General features: G+C 36.7%; 1 protein-coding gene across 4 annotated transcripts; it reads left to right on the top strand.

The window, feature by feature from the left end:
- Window positions 1-3,224: 3,224 nt before the first annotated feature.
- On the top strand, window positions 3,225-12,452 carry LOC101900283 (E3 ubiquitin-protein ligase ariadne-1). 4 transcript variants are annotated; one of them, XM_005188838.4, is made up of 8 exons: window positions 3,225-3,377; window positions 4,735-5,102; window positions 6,390-6,545; window positions 6,610-6,669; window positions 6,742-7,391; window positions 7,455-7,578; window positions 7,646-7,872; window positions 11,153-12,452. In XM_005188838.4, the coding sequence occupies exons 2-8, from the start codon at window positions 4,893-4,895 to the stop codon at window positions 11,232-11,234; spliced, it is 1,509 nt and encodes a 502-aa protein (XP_005188895.1). In that variant the 5' UTR covers window positions 3,225-3,377; window positions 4,735-4,892; the 3' UTR covers window positions 11,235-12,452. The 4 variants fall into 4 exon arrangements, with proteins under 4 accessions (XP_005188895.1, XP_058978481.1, XP_058978479.1 ...); XM_059122498.1 differs by having other exon boundaries at window positions 3,252-3,377; window positions 4,780-5,102; XM_059122496.1 differs by lacking the exon at window positions 3,225-3,377 and adding an exon at window positions 3,556-3,692.
- Window positions 12,453-14,295: the final 1,843 nt, after the last annotated feature.

Below are 14,295 nucleotides of genomic sequence, written 5' to 3'. Positions count from 1 at the left end.
AAACCAGAAGAGGAAATGGAGGAAAACATGGCTACTTCCATCGAAGAAAACATAGATTTCCAATCACCCACAAATGCAGAAGATGTCGCTCAAATAATAGAAGAGAATCTTTTTAAAGGCATCTATAAGCTCTACTTTGAGCCCAATGCCCAGCTTGAGTTATGGCAGACATTTGCCCGTATTTTGAGATCAGACGAAACGGTGCTCCAATCTTGGTATTATTGTCGTAAATGTCTGCAATTAGTTCGAGCAGATAATAATTCCATGGCCATACTTGAAAATCATCCCTGCCACAAAAAATCCCTGGATGACGGCAAAATGGAAATCCTCAAGAACATCACCGAATACCTGGCCGAAGATTGTATACCCCTTCGAATTTTACAGGGTAGGGGTTTTCGTAAACTACTCAACTACTGTCTGCAACTGGGCACGCAATACGATAGTCAAGTAATAATGAATGATTTTCTGGCCACTCCCTCGTCATTGGTCTCATCGACCCTACGAGAAATGGCTGAAGAGAAAACAAGCGAATTATTGGCTAAATTCAAAGATCTACATTTGTATGGCTGTATATCGCTGGAATTGTATCCCGACAACATATCGGGAAAATTTATGCTCATTGCCAACCTACATTATGGCAAAAATTTCGAATTTTCCAACTTCACCTTGGGCGTCAAATCATGGCCGCTATCGGAAAGTAAAAGCAAAACCATACGCCGAAAATTGCAAAGTTTGCTAAACAAATTTGGAATAGAAGACTTCAAAAACATGCCCATCGTTTTCGAGGAACAATGTCACATCAAAGATGCCCTGGCCGATTATCAGATTTTCTTCTGCCACAGCCATATCTTTGGCAAGGTCCTACTGGCGGCAATCAACAATACCATTGAAATGCAAAATTTAATCAAAACCTGTAAGGGCATTAAAAAGGCAGCCAAACACCTGGACGGAGCAGACATAAATTTCGAATGTTCGCCCTTTAATGGCGACAATAACTCCAGTTATGCTCTAATCAAGTTAATCACCCAAAATTGGTCACAAATCAAGAGGCATTACAAAAAATTACATATCAGCGAAACGATTTTGAAAACTTTACAAAACATTGTGGATTTGTTCAATCGATTTGAGAGTGTTTTCAAGAGACTCCAAGCGACCGAGAAGCCCTCAATATGTTTTGTGATACCCTGTCTGAATGTTGTAAAGAGTGTGTGTAAACCCGCAAACGGCGACTGCTTGGAGATACGCCAATTGAAAATTAAGATTTTGAAATTTTTAGAACCCATTTGGCTGAAGAACATAAATATATGGCATAAAACGGCCCTATTTCTCTATCCACCGGCTAATCAGGAGCAGAAACCTGATATCCTTGCCATACGTAACTTTTTCCTGGAAAGGATCCAAATACTGGCAGCCAGTCAAGCCAAAGATAGCACGACTGATAATTTAAATCATAACCAAGATATGGCATTCTTTCCACACCTGGGAAACACAAGTTCTATGAATGTAGAAACCTACGATTCCATGGCCCAGAATGCCAACAAAGAATTTGATGCATATCTCCAAGAACATGTTGTTATAAGTAATAGCTTTAATGTTTGCCACTGGTGGTTGGCAAATAGCCAAAAATATCCTTTACTCTCACGACTGGCCTCATTTGTTCTAACCATTCCGGCCAGTTCGAGAAAATCCCAGCGCATCCATCCCTCAGCACGCAATGCAATGAATGAACAAAGCGGCGGGCTAAGACATAAAGATTTGGGTAATTTATTATTTTTAAATTCCTTTAATGGAAGAGAGTTGTAAACCTGACTCACGGAAGACCTAACCTAACCTAAAAAAATGTTAAAAATATTTTTAAAAATTTTGTTAAAAAAAAATGAATAAAAAATGTAAAATAGTATCAGTCGGTTTTGTCAACAGATTTATACTTACAGGGTGAGATAAAAAAACAGCAACAAAGTCAAACGCCATAATTTTTTTTTTAATTTTATTGAATAAAGGCAAAAAGGCGGAAACAGACAATTTGGTATTTTTAGTGCCAACCTTGCCTTCCAAAATATTCCAGAGACAATTGTCCAACGGATTGGTAACCGGAGATTTTGGTATCCGGATTTTTCCATTGTGGGCTGGAAATGAAGCGAGGAGCTTCTTTTTTATCCATTCATGGGTGGCGCGTGCTGTGTTCGATGGTGTTAAGTCCTGTTGGAATGTCCACGTGCCCAAGGCTTTAATACACCCTCCAGAATATTTTCGCGATAATATTCGGCATTTATTTTGATGCCACGGTCGATTAATACGAGCGCAGAGGGACCATCAGCTGTTAGGGCAGCCCACACCATTACCGAAGGTGCCCATTTTCTGCTGACCTCTTTGGCAAGTAAACACGATCATTTTGTTTGTTTACAAACAACTGGACAACGAATGTTTTTTCATCGAAGAAAACCAAATTGGGCAGTTCAACGCTCTTCGGCCAAGCGAAGCAACTCTTTAGCTCTCTTGAGTCTATTTTTTTTCGGTTGCGGTGCAGGTTCTCGCATTTTTTGAAATTTCAATGGCATTACCCCGTGCTCATTTTTCAATATTTGCGGAAAGGCATTCCATCATGAATAACATTTTTTCTGGAAAATTCTCACCAAAATGCTTTTGTATGCTAGTAAACAATTTAATGGGCTGTCACTGGAATAATTTTAACAGCTGTTGGACGAGTGGCTTGGAAATGACAGCAGTCTGAAATTGATTGCAGTTTTTTCATCTCACCCTGTATTTTTGACATTTTAGAATTTGTGACATTCCAATGTGCATCTTCCTGTTTTCTTCTTCTACCAGTTACGCAAAAATATTTTAAATATAAATTTTATTTTAACAATGACAGGGGTTGTCAAATGCAACTCAGCAAATGAGTCCTTCTCTATTGTTTTGCCATGAGTACTTCCTTGTAAATGTAGCCTTGGTAAGAAACTCGGGCAAATACCGCTCTCAGCTATTAAAATTACATCATAGCTAATTTTTTAAAAGCAGACGCACTTTACAAAATCTTTAGCCGAGTTATCCGTTGTTTTCGATTGTTAAAATAATATTCATAGGTCAATTATAAACATTGTCCGGCTAAAAATATGTGTGTAAATAGACGTTAATTTTCTGTCTTAAACTGGTTCCCTCATTTTTCCTCTTTGGGGTTATGCCATCATTCCACTTCTTCCATTCTTTGCTTTTCCTGTTCAATCGATTAGTCAATAGTCGATCTACACCGCCCTAGTCTGGCTCGGATTAGAGTAGCAGTTGACGTCGGGTTTTTTTTCGTGCACATTAAATAATAATAAAAAAAACAGTTAAATTCCATTTAATTTGATAAATTAATAACACCAATTCAATATAAAGTAAATAAAATATAAAAAACATTTCAAATAGTTATTAAAAACCCAAAGCTAATAATAATTTTGTGGTGGAAAAAATTGACTTTTATTATTTTTTCTTTTGTGTATGTGTGAGAAAGAGATGACAATAGTTGTGTATGACTGTTTCAATTACTCGCTATTGTTACGGGCATGGATTGCAATTGGAAAAATTAACTGCATTTTTAGACGTCAGTAGTTTTTTCTCAGTCATCAGCTATTTTTCCTTTTGTGTTGCGTTTTTTACAAAGGAAAAAAAATAATTTTCATTAAAAAAATATATAAACATATTTCAAAAAGGTGCAGAAAAGCAACAAAACACTGGTTAACATATAAAATAAGTGCTTGGATTTCATGGACCTTTTAATAGTTGTGTTTCTTTATTGTTTCCTTTCTTTGTGTGGCCCCATTTGTTAATAGCCTTGAACTCGGATGTTCTTGTTGTTGGTTAAAAAACACAGCGTTTGTTAATGTGTTGGTGTGTATTGATTAAAAAACGTAACCAATTTTCAGGGGATATAAAAGGTTTTTCTTTTATATAAAAAAAATATCCCCGCAATATAATGAAATAAAAAAAGAAGACGAATTCCAACATACACATACACCAAGGGGCAGTTGTGTGCCTCTGCTTTGTCTTTCTCGGTTCTTTTACATTTTATTTTTAATTTTAGTAGTGTTTATTAGAGTGAGTGTGAGAGGAGGTGTCAAATAAGAGAGTTGTTGGAGAGTGAGAAATTAAATAGACCTATTGTGAATTATTCCAATATTGATTTACACAAAAAAAAATCTACGTAATTGTTTTCGGATTTTTGTAAAACGAAATAAAATTGAAATCAAAAGCAAACTGGGGAAAAAACCTAAACAAAGAAATTTTAGTTAAAATCGGAGAGTCATTGAGATAAAAAACGGCCCTTTTGTGAGTACAACAATAAACAGCGCAGTTTGTCTCTGTTATTCACAACAACGAAAACAACAACAAGCTGAAAAGGTATTGAGGTGTGCAAAAACACAAACACACACACACTCTTGTCCAACAATAATAACACCCAACCAGAAAAAAAGGCAACAAAAACAAACATTGAAAGCTATCGAAAGAAATATAACTTAAACAAGGTCAAGTGACGTTTGCTGCTGCTGCTGCTGCTTCTTCATCATCGTTATTCCCAAATAAACAAGAACTACAACAATAAGAAATACCACCCCATTATTCTTAGCTCGAACAACAGCTGTTTCCTCTTTTACAAGACATTTTGCCAAAGTTCTTCAGTGCAAAATTATATATTATTTTTTAAAGCACACACTTGGATACTAAATATTTTACCCTTTTTTGTTTATATTTTAGCTCAGGAAAACTAAAAGAACTAAATTCATTGTTTTAAAATTTAAGAACAACAAACAAACATCGTCGTCATCGTTTGGTTGTTTCCCTGTCATCCGTCTCCCTTTGCTACATATATATTCTAAACAAAAGCCCAACAACCACAACAAAACCTAATCATCATGGATTCCGATGAAGATTCATTTGAAATGGATTCTGGCAATGTGTCATCCGGTGATGATGATGATTTCGCCATGGATGTCATGGATGAAATACCGCCATCGCATGAACGTCAAGCTGAATCTGATGAATATCATTATGAAGTTTTGACCACAGACGAAATTGTCCAACATCAAAGGGAGATCATCGATGAAGTTAAGGGGGTAATAAAGGTGAGTGCAAAAAAAAAAAAATAACTACAAAAAATATAGTAAAAATTATTTTTGGCATCATATAGTCTAGAGAGAGAGGGAACAATTTGTCACAAATATATGTCAGGGTTTAAATGTATTTTTGAAGCTAAAAATAACAATTGTTATTTTCGTGGAAATAACAAAGTAGGTGTAATTTGGTCTTTTGAAGCCGTCCGCTAGTGTGTACTCAACTTCAGCAGAGAGAAAGGTTATTCACTTTGAGAGTAATGATCATTTTAGTTACTGTGACCAGCTGTTTTTTTCACATTGTGAATCATCATTCTAAATGGTATTGCAATTCAGGGAAAAAGAATAAAGCAGAAAATTAGACAAAAGACAATGAAATAAATGCAGCTGATTTTATGGAGGATATATTTGAAACTAAAAGCTAACAGCCTAAAGTAAAAGTTACAGAATACTAATCTAACGTAGTTGAAACACATTTTAAAGGTCATCGCTGATAATGCTATTGTGAATGATAACTATAAAGGAAGAATACGCAATTGAAAGGAAGTGTATATTTTTTAGTGAAAAAATCTAATACTGCAACAAATAAAGTAAATAAATGCAACTGCCAATATTGGTAATCGATTTTAAAACTGCCTTTCCGAATATACATACTTTTTGTGAATTTCTAGTTGCTGAAAAACATTTGGTGACTTTGTTATTGTGAATGATTGTTGACTTTATTTAAATTGAAGGACTGTAAATTAAAGATAATAAAGAAACTTTGCAAAGAAATTAACTAAAAACGGGCGATAAATTTAAAACGTAATTCAAAGCAACACAAATTGGATCTTATATCCGGAATGACCCGATGTATTGTTTTTTAAACTAATCAAGAACTTACACTAAGTCCCCTTACATCTATAAAAGCGCCATGCTTTTGGATCAAGGGAGACCCCACATATGTTTCCGTCTAGCTGTGAGACATCAAATCCGTGTAAATAGAATCCGAAGGAGAATAAGACATACATTTATCTATTGTTGAACATGTATGTACATATGTACGCATGCTATGTGTTACGTTTTAAATTAGGCCAAGGATAGTAATGGTTACATGGTCACTATGTAACAATATGCTTTGGTTTGCAGCATAAAAAAAACCTGCGATGGCCACATTACTCTTAAAGTAAGAAAACTACTTTTGTGGGCAAATTCTAGTTTGGTTGTCATCAACTTAAATAGCACTGGAAGGTCTAAACTTATAAAGCGGACGATTATATTTTTTATTTAATTATTTATTTATTATTTTTTTTATTTCAGCTACAACCAACTGTCACACGAATACTTCTAAACCACTTCAAATGGGACAAGGAAAAACTTTTAGAGAAATACTTTGATGGTAACACAGATGAATTTTTCCGTGGTGCACATGTTATAAATCCATTTAATAAACCTGCCAATACCAATAAAAATAAGGTAAAGAGATCAATTACCATATTCAAAACAAAAACCCAAAAATACTAATTTCTTTCATTTACAGAATTCAAAGGCCAACACAGCCGAAGAATGCGAAATTTGCTTTTCCCAATTGCCCTCAGATGTATGTATTTGTATATCGTCTACTTTGATGGATTTCCAATTCTAAATCATATTTTTTTGTGTGTGCTTACAGTCCATGGCTGGCCTAGAATGTGGTCATCGTTTCTGTTTGAACTGCTGGCGTGAATATCTAACAACGAAAATTGTTACTGAAGGCCTTGGCCAATCGATTTCATGTGCCGCCCACGGCTGTGATATATTGGTGGATGATGTTACGGTTATGAAACTGGTACATGATGGTCGTGTCCGTGTCAAATATCAACAACTGATCACCAATAGTTTTGTCGAATGCAATCAATTGTTACGCTGGTGTCCGTCCATTGATTGCACCTATGCAATTAAGGTATCCTATGTGGAGTCGCGACCGGTACGCTGTAAATGTGGCCACAAATTCTGTTTTGTTTGCGGTGAAAATTGGCATGATCCGGTCAAGTGTCGTTGGCTAAAGAAATGGATCAAGAAATGTGATGATGATTCGGAGACAAGTAATTGGATTGCGGCCAACACCAAAGAGTGTCCCAAGTGCAATGTTACAATTGAAAAAGATGGCGGTTGTAATCACATGATTTGCAAGAATCAAAATTGCAAACACGATTTCTGCTGGGTATGTTTGGGCTCATGGGAGCCACATGGCTCATCGTGGTACAACTGCAATCGTTATGATGAAGATGAAGCCAAAGCAGCACGCGATGCTCAAGAAAAGTTTAGATCATCATTAGCAAGGTATGTTGGATGAAATTTCAAATACTTTCCAAATACGCTAATGGTTCTCTTTTTGTGTTGCAGATATTTACATTACTATAATCGTTATATGAATCATATGCAATCTTTGAAATTTGAAAATAAGTTGTATGCCTCTGTGAAACGTAAAATGGAGGAGATGCAACAGCACAATATGTCATGGATTGAAGTAAGTGAAAAAAGAATGAATGGTTACATCATAATTTTTTCTTGCATTTCTTTGTCATATCTTCCAGGTGCAATTTCTGAAAAAGGCCGTTGATATCTTATGCCAATGCCGTCAAACTCTCATGTATACGTATGTTTTTGCGTATTATTTAAAGAAAAACAATCAATCAATGATATTCGAAGATAATCAAAAGGATTTAGAATCTGCGACAGAAACATTATCGGAATATTTGGAACGTGATATAACATCAGAGAATTTAGCTGATATCAAACAAAAAGTTCAAGATAAATATAGGTAAGTGAAGATAAAAAAAATAATTGGAAATGGATGGTATGCAGGGTGAGATAAAAAAAAACTGCAAAAAAAAAAAAAAAAAAAAAAAAAAAAAAACAACGTAAAGGAAGGTTTGCAGGGGTGAGAAAGTTCGAGAAAAAAGTCAAACGTCATAATTTTTACATTTTTTTTTTCAAAATTTTATTGAATGAAAGCAAAAGATGTCGGAAATAGCATCAATTTTTAGAATAAGTTTAGATTTGTTCGAATTGGTGGTCAGCTTTGGCATGAATTATGACCTTCAAATGGCCAAAGAAACAGTCACAGCCTGGCCGAATGTTGCTCTGCAGTATTTGGGCCAACCCAGCGAAGCGGGATGCTGAAGTGATCGACACTTTGGTGCGCCAACCTGATTTGCTAAATATTCCAGACACAATAGTCCAACGCGAATCGGTATCCGGAGATTTTTTTGGTCATTGTGCGTGGGAAATGAAGCGAGGAACCTCATTTTGTAATCATTCTTGGGTGGCGCGTGCTGGTTGCGATGGCGGCTGAGTCCTGTTGGAATGTCCAAGGTCTGCGGCAAAAATATTTGCGTGCACAAGGCCTCAATACACCCTCCAGAATATTTTTGCGATAATATTCGGCATTTATTCTGATTAATACGAGCGATCACATTCGACAGCATGTTCAAGTCGTCCGCACAAGCCACAGCTATCTGCGACAAGATGAAAAGTAGGAACAAGGTCCTCAAGAAACCTTGTTGACCTCTTATAACGCGATAGGTCGGTCTGTGGTCAGCTATGCGGCTCCAGTGTGGTTTAGTGCTACGCAGTGGAAGCAAATCCTTCTCATGACACCAGTGGACCATCTACATGAGGAGGCGGAAGTCCTTCCCTTACGCCAGCATAATAATATGCTTTCGTTGCAGTACCTGCTTGGGTGTTACCGTGAGAGTTATCCCAACCATCATATGGGTGACAGGGTGCCTTCTCATGACACCAGTGGACCATCTACATGAAGAGGCGAAAGTCCTCCCCTTACGCCAGCATAATCATATGCTTTCGTTGCAGTACCTGCTTGGGTGTTACCGTGAGAGCCATCCCAACCATCATATGGTGGATAAATCTCCCACCATCCAGGCGTGTCAGGAAGGAGGACATACACGATCTAGAGAGGGAACCTCAAGAGATAACCTCTAGATCAAGAAGCCTATCAGGCAGGTCTGAGTGTCCTTAATACCGATGCAGTTGCGGATGCTATTAGCAGCCATAAAATGAATGCGGTCCTTGGAGTCCACTCCCCCCATCCATTGTTCTTCAGCTGCAATGGATAGGGAGTGGAGTCAGCTGCCTAGACAAACCAGTGTAGTTTTGGCACAATTACGTTCAGGATGGTGTAGTCGTCTCAATTCGTATTGGGCACGAATTGATGAAGATGTACGTGACGCCTACCCGGCATGTGATACAGGCCCGCACAATACGCTGCACCTCTTTAATTGCACAGCCAAACCTATCCAACTCACTCTAGAAGATCTCTGGCTACAGCCCTTCAAAGTAGCGGGATTTCTAAACCTGTGATGGAACCCGATTAGCAGAGCACTTGCATGTACTACTGCTACAACAACAACTACAACCATGGCCGGCAGAAAAATGGACGAACACGAATACATGTTCTGCCAGAATGCAGCCCTTAGAACCGCAACAGAGGGCCTTATCATGACACCTGTCGATCACCTACATGAGGAGGCGAAGGCCTTACCGGTGCGACAGCATAACAAAATGCTGTCAATGCAATACCTGCTTGGGTGTTATAGACAAAACCATCCGAATCACCATCTTGTGGATTGGCAACCTCCGCCCAGGCGCGTTAGGAAAGACCTTCATGATCTAGAGAGAGAGAGAGAGAGGTATAAGAGAGAGCCTCTAGTTCAACAGGCCTATCAAGCAGAACTGAATAGTATTCACTCTAATGCGGTCTCAGAAGCCATTGAAGGATATAGCGTGAATACTGTGCTAGGAGACCATCCCCCTCCCGTCGCAGCTGAAGAACGAGGGTTGCCCCGACAAACCCGAGTAGTTTTGGCTCAATTACGATCCGGATGGTGCAGCAACCTAAATTCTTAATGGGCCCGGATTAACAGCGACGTGCAGAACATCTGCCCAGCTTGTGGCACAGGCCCACATTACACGCTGCACCTATTTCGCTGCCCAGCCAAGCCTACTCACCTATCTCCAGTCTCGTTATGGACACAACCCATACAGGTTGCATCCTTTTTCAGACTGGACTGGAGTCAGAACCTGATTGTAGTCAGAAAATGGAAACCGAACGAACGAACAGATATATGAGCTGCTACAACAACAACAACAACCATGGCCGGCGCTTGAGTTCTGGTAGCCAACAGGAGGTGCACATTTTCAGCTGACTTCTTTGGCTAGTAAACTCGATCATTTTGTTTCGAGAAAACCAAAAATCGTCAGTTCACCCCTTTTCGGCCAAGCGGAGCAACTCTTTAGCTCATTTGAGTCTATTTTCTTTCTGTTGCGGTGTAAGTTCTTGCACTTTTTGGAATTTCAATGGCTTTACCCCGAGCTCATTTTTCAATATTTGCCGAATGGAATATTGCCATATGTTCAGCTCACGAGCCATTTTTAGGCCACTGCGACGCGGGTTTTGGATCAAGTCACTTCTTTACTTTTCGAACCATTTCTGCTGATGTTGCCTTTTTTCTTTCGTCCACTTCCTTGACGTCGGCGGGCTATGCTACCAGTATCGCGGTACTAACCACAAAAGATTTATTCACATTTAAATGCTGGAGTGCTCTAACGATAGCTTCTTTACTTTTCGAACAATTTCTGCTGATGTTGCTGTTTTCTTCCGTCAACTTTCTGAATTCCTCGGGCTACACTACCAGTATCACGACAACGAGCCGCAAAAGATTTATTCACATTTAAATCCTGGAGTGCTCTAACGATAGCCACTTTTGGTTTTCCGGCCAAATTTAAAGAAATCACACTATCACGTTTGTATGCCATCACGAATAACTTTTCTGCGGGAAATTTTCAGCAAAATGCTTTTGTACCCTTGTAAACAATATAATGAGCTGTCACTGGAATAATTTTAACAGCTGTCGGACGCGAGGCTTAGAAATGACAACAGTCTGAAGTTGGTTAAAGTTTTTTTTTCCTCTCACCCTGTATATATTTCCTATGAAGTAGTATCATGTTATCGATTATTTTTTAATACAGATTTCAAAAATCTTTTTTTTTTAATTCTCCTCTTTTTTTGCCTTTCCTTGCAGATATTGTGAAAAGAGATGTACAGTACTTTTAGACCATGTGCATGAGGGCTACGAAAAGGACTGGTGGGAATATTTGGAATGACGAGATATTCAAGAACCGTTGCTAGGGCGATATGGTGGTAATAAATTGAATAAAAGAAATTCGTTATAATTCTGCAACAACAACAACAAATCAAGCCAGCAGCAGCATGCAGTGTAGAGCAAAGAAAAAAGAAAACATGTAAAACAACCAAGCAACCAGAAAAATAATAATTAACAATTCAAACACATTTTACTATATATACAACAACAACAACAAAAATAAATAACAATTAAAAAAACAAACAACAAATTTAAATAGTTATAACAAAACCAATAAAAAGAAAATAAAGAAAACAAAAATAAACACCAACCAGAAAATAAAATTTGAAGGGATGTCGTCGTTTTTGGTCTGGAAAATGGACAAAAGCAAAGAGAGAGATCACTTGGAAGATACCCAAAAAAAAAAGAAATCAATAATAAAACAAAATTAACTAAATTTTAGCCTAAAGATAACAAAAAAAATGTTGAGAAATTTATTATTCATTGGAAAATTGCTATGAACCGAGAATAGAGAGTATTGTCAATAAAACCAATAAATAAACCCCTAACCATGACTCACATGAAAATTGCTTAGTATTAACATTTAAAAAAGAAAAAACAGAGATATATTTCAATTGAAAAGATATGAGCAAATTTATTTTGTTGCAAAAAACCCCCAAGTGATTGAGATTTTGTTGGTTGAACAAAAAATAGGCATCTTTTTCTTAATGAAAAAAGTAAAGCATACTTTTAGGCTATCTATGAAATTAGTTTATTCTTAAAAAAGCAAATTCTTTTGACAAAACTTAAACCATCTCATATTTTAGTTGTTGTAGGCTTCTACCACACACAGACACACACACACACAAGAAGAAGAAGAAGAAAAAACAAAGCTTTACAGTTCTCGTTTTTTTAGCCTCTAAAAATGTCCTTTTAAATTTTAATGCCAATAATTTATGGAAATTTCTATTCCCTTTCGCTTTTGCCCATACAAAATAATGAAGCTATTTATGTTTTCACTTTCCGAACATCAATAAAAATTTAATTATTTTTTTAAAGCAATGATTTAAAAATAAAGTTCCCATATGTTTTTAAACTTAAACCTATGAGAATTTTTACTCCTGCCTCCTCCTTTTTTCATTTCACATTTTATTTGTTATTAGCCTACATTTGAGAATATATTTTTAACTATCTTATGGTCTGTTCCAGAACTACAAGAATTTTTACTACGATAAACGATTTTCCCTTTATGATATCGAAAAAAAATGCAAAAATAGTAGATTTTTGCAGGTTCTGAAACAGAGCATAAACTTTCATTTGTCATTTTTTTTTAAACTCTTTCAATTTACTCTACACTTATTTTATATTTTGTTGCATTAAATAATTATTATTACTATAATTACATCAATTTACATGTAAATAGTTCTCTTTGTCTTATTAAAAAGAAAACTTAAATAAAAAATAAAAATAAAAAAATTGTATAAAAATTTAAAATATTTATGTGATTTTTTTTAATCTAAGGGCTATATACAGGGTGAGATGAAAAAACTGCAACCAACTTGAGAATGCTGTCATTTCTGTCGAGGTTTCCGTCATCGACCTCGACTTTAAAATGGCGCCTTAATCGATAGTTGTCTCTTCTCTAGCTTTAATACTAAATTTGAAACGAAGAAGATTTTACACAAAATTATTGCAGATAACAACATATTCTGTAGAAAGTGTCACCTATAACAAATATATAGAAAATATGAGCGATTACAAGCTTTTCCATAGAATTTATCACCGATAACAAGATTTTCTATGGGAAATAAAGAGTGATTTGTTAAGAGCTTGATAACTTTTTTTTAAAAAAAAAACGCATAAAATTTTGCAAAATCTCATCGGTTCTTTATTTGAAACGTTAGATTGGTCCATGACATTTACTTTTTGAAGATAATTTCATTTAAATGTTGACCGCGGCCGCGTCTTAGGTGGTCCATTCGGAAAGTCCAATTTTGGGCAACTTTTTCGAGCATTTCGGCCGGAATAGCCCGAATTTCTTCGGAAATGTTGTCTTCCAAAGCTGGAATAGTTGCTGGCTTATTTCTGTAGACTTCAGACTTGACGTAGCCCCACAAAAAATAGTCTAAAGGCGTCAAATCGCATGATCTTGGTGGCCAACTTACCGGTCCATTTCTTGAGATGAATTGTTCTCCGAAGTTTTCCCTCAAAATGGCCATAGAATCGCGAGCTGTGTGGCATGTAGCGCCATCTTGTTGAAACCACATGTCAACCAAGTTCAGTTCTTCCATTTTTGGCAACAAAAAGTTTGTTAGCATCGAACGATAGCGATCGCCATTCACCGTAACGTTGCGTCCAACAGCATCTTTGAAAAAATACGGTCCAATGATTCCACCAGCGTACAAACCACACCAAACAGTGCATTTTTCGGGATGCATGGGCAGTTCTTGAACGGCTTCTGGTTGCTCTTCACTCCAAATGCGGCAATTTTGCTTATTTACGTAGCCATTCAACCAGAAATGAGCCTCATCGCTGAACAAAATTTGTCGATAAAAAAGCGGATTTCCTGCCAACTTTTCTAGGGCCCATTCACTGAAAATTCGACGTTGTGGCAGATCGTTCGGCTATTCATGATGAAATGTCAAAGCATACTGAGCATCTTTCTCTTTGACACCATGTCTGAAATCCCACGTGATCTGTCAAATACTAATGCATGAAAATCCTAACCTCAAAAAAATCACCCTTTATGAACAATAATGATATTCGGCCCAATTACGGTTGTCGCTTCTATAGTCGTCGTCGACTTTATGTGCAAGTTGCCCTCGACGTCGCTTCAATTCAAAAATGATATTATGGTAAGGCATAGAAGCGTCATCGACATTTCAAAATAAAAGTTGGCAACAATTAAAAACGTTGGCAACACTCATTTGTCAGTAACAAAAAAGATAAACATTTTTGGTATTTTGAATTCTAATTTCGACTCTTTCGGAAAAATAAAATATATAGTGCGCAAAAAAAAAAAAAAAATGAATATTATAAATGTGTTACATATCTTAAGTTCAAGTGAGGATGAAGAGGAGAAT

Source organism: Musca domestica, unplaced genomic scaffold (assembly GCF_030504385.1).
Source record: "Musca domestica strain aabys unplaced genomic scaffold, Musca_domestica.polishedcontigs.V.1.1 20, whole genome shotgun sequence".
Taxonomy (NCBI): Eukaryota; Metazoa; Arthropoda; class Insecta; order Diptera; family Muscidae; genus Musca; species Musca domestica.
Note: the sequence above shows the minus strand (reverse complement) of the source record. Positions and strands in the feature narration are given on the sequence as shown.

Excerpts from the sequence above, each read along its gene's own strand:
- LOC101900283 (XM_005188838.4), top strand. The coding sequence starts at position 4,893 with ATGGATTCCGATGAAGATTCATTTGAAATGGATTCTGGCAATGTGTCA. Across the intron at positions 6,670-6,741 it reads TTTCCCAATTGCCCTCAGAT|TCCATGGCTGGCCTAGAATG; the intron begins GTATGTATTTGT and ends GTGTGCTTACAG. Across the intron at positions 7,873-11,152 it reads AAAGTTCAAGATAAATATAG|ATATTGTGAAAAGAGATGTA; the intron begins GTAAGTGAAGAT and ends CTTTCCTTGCAG.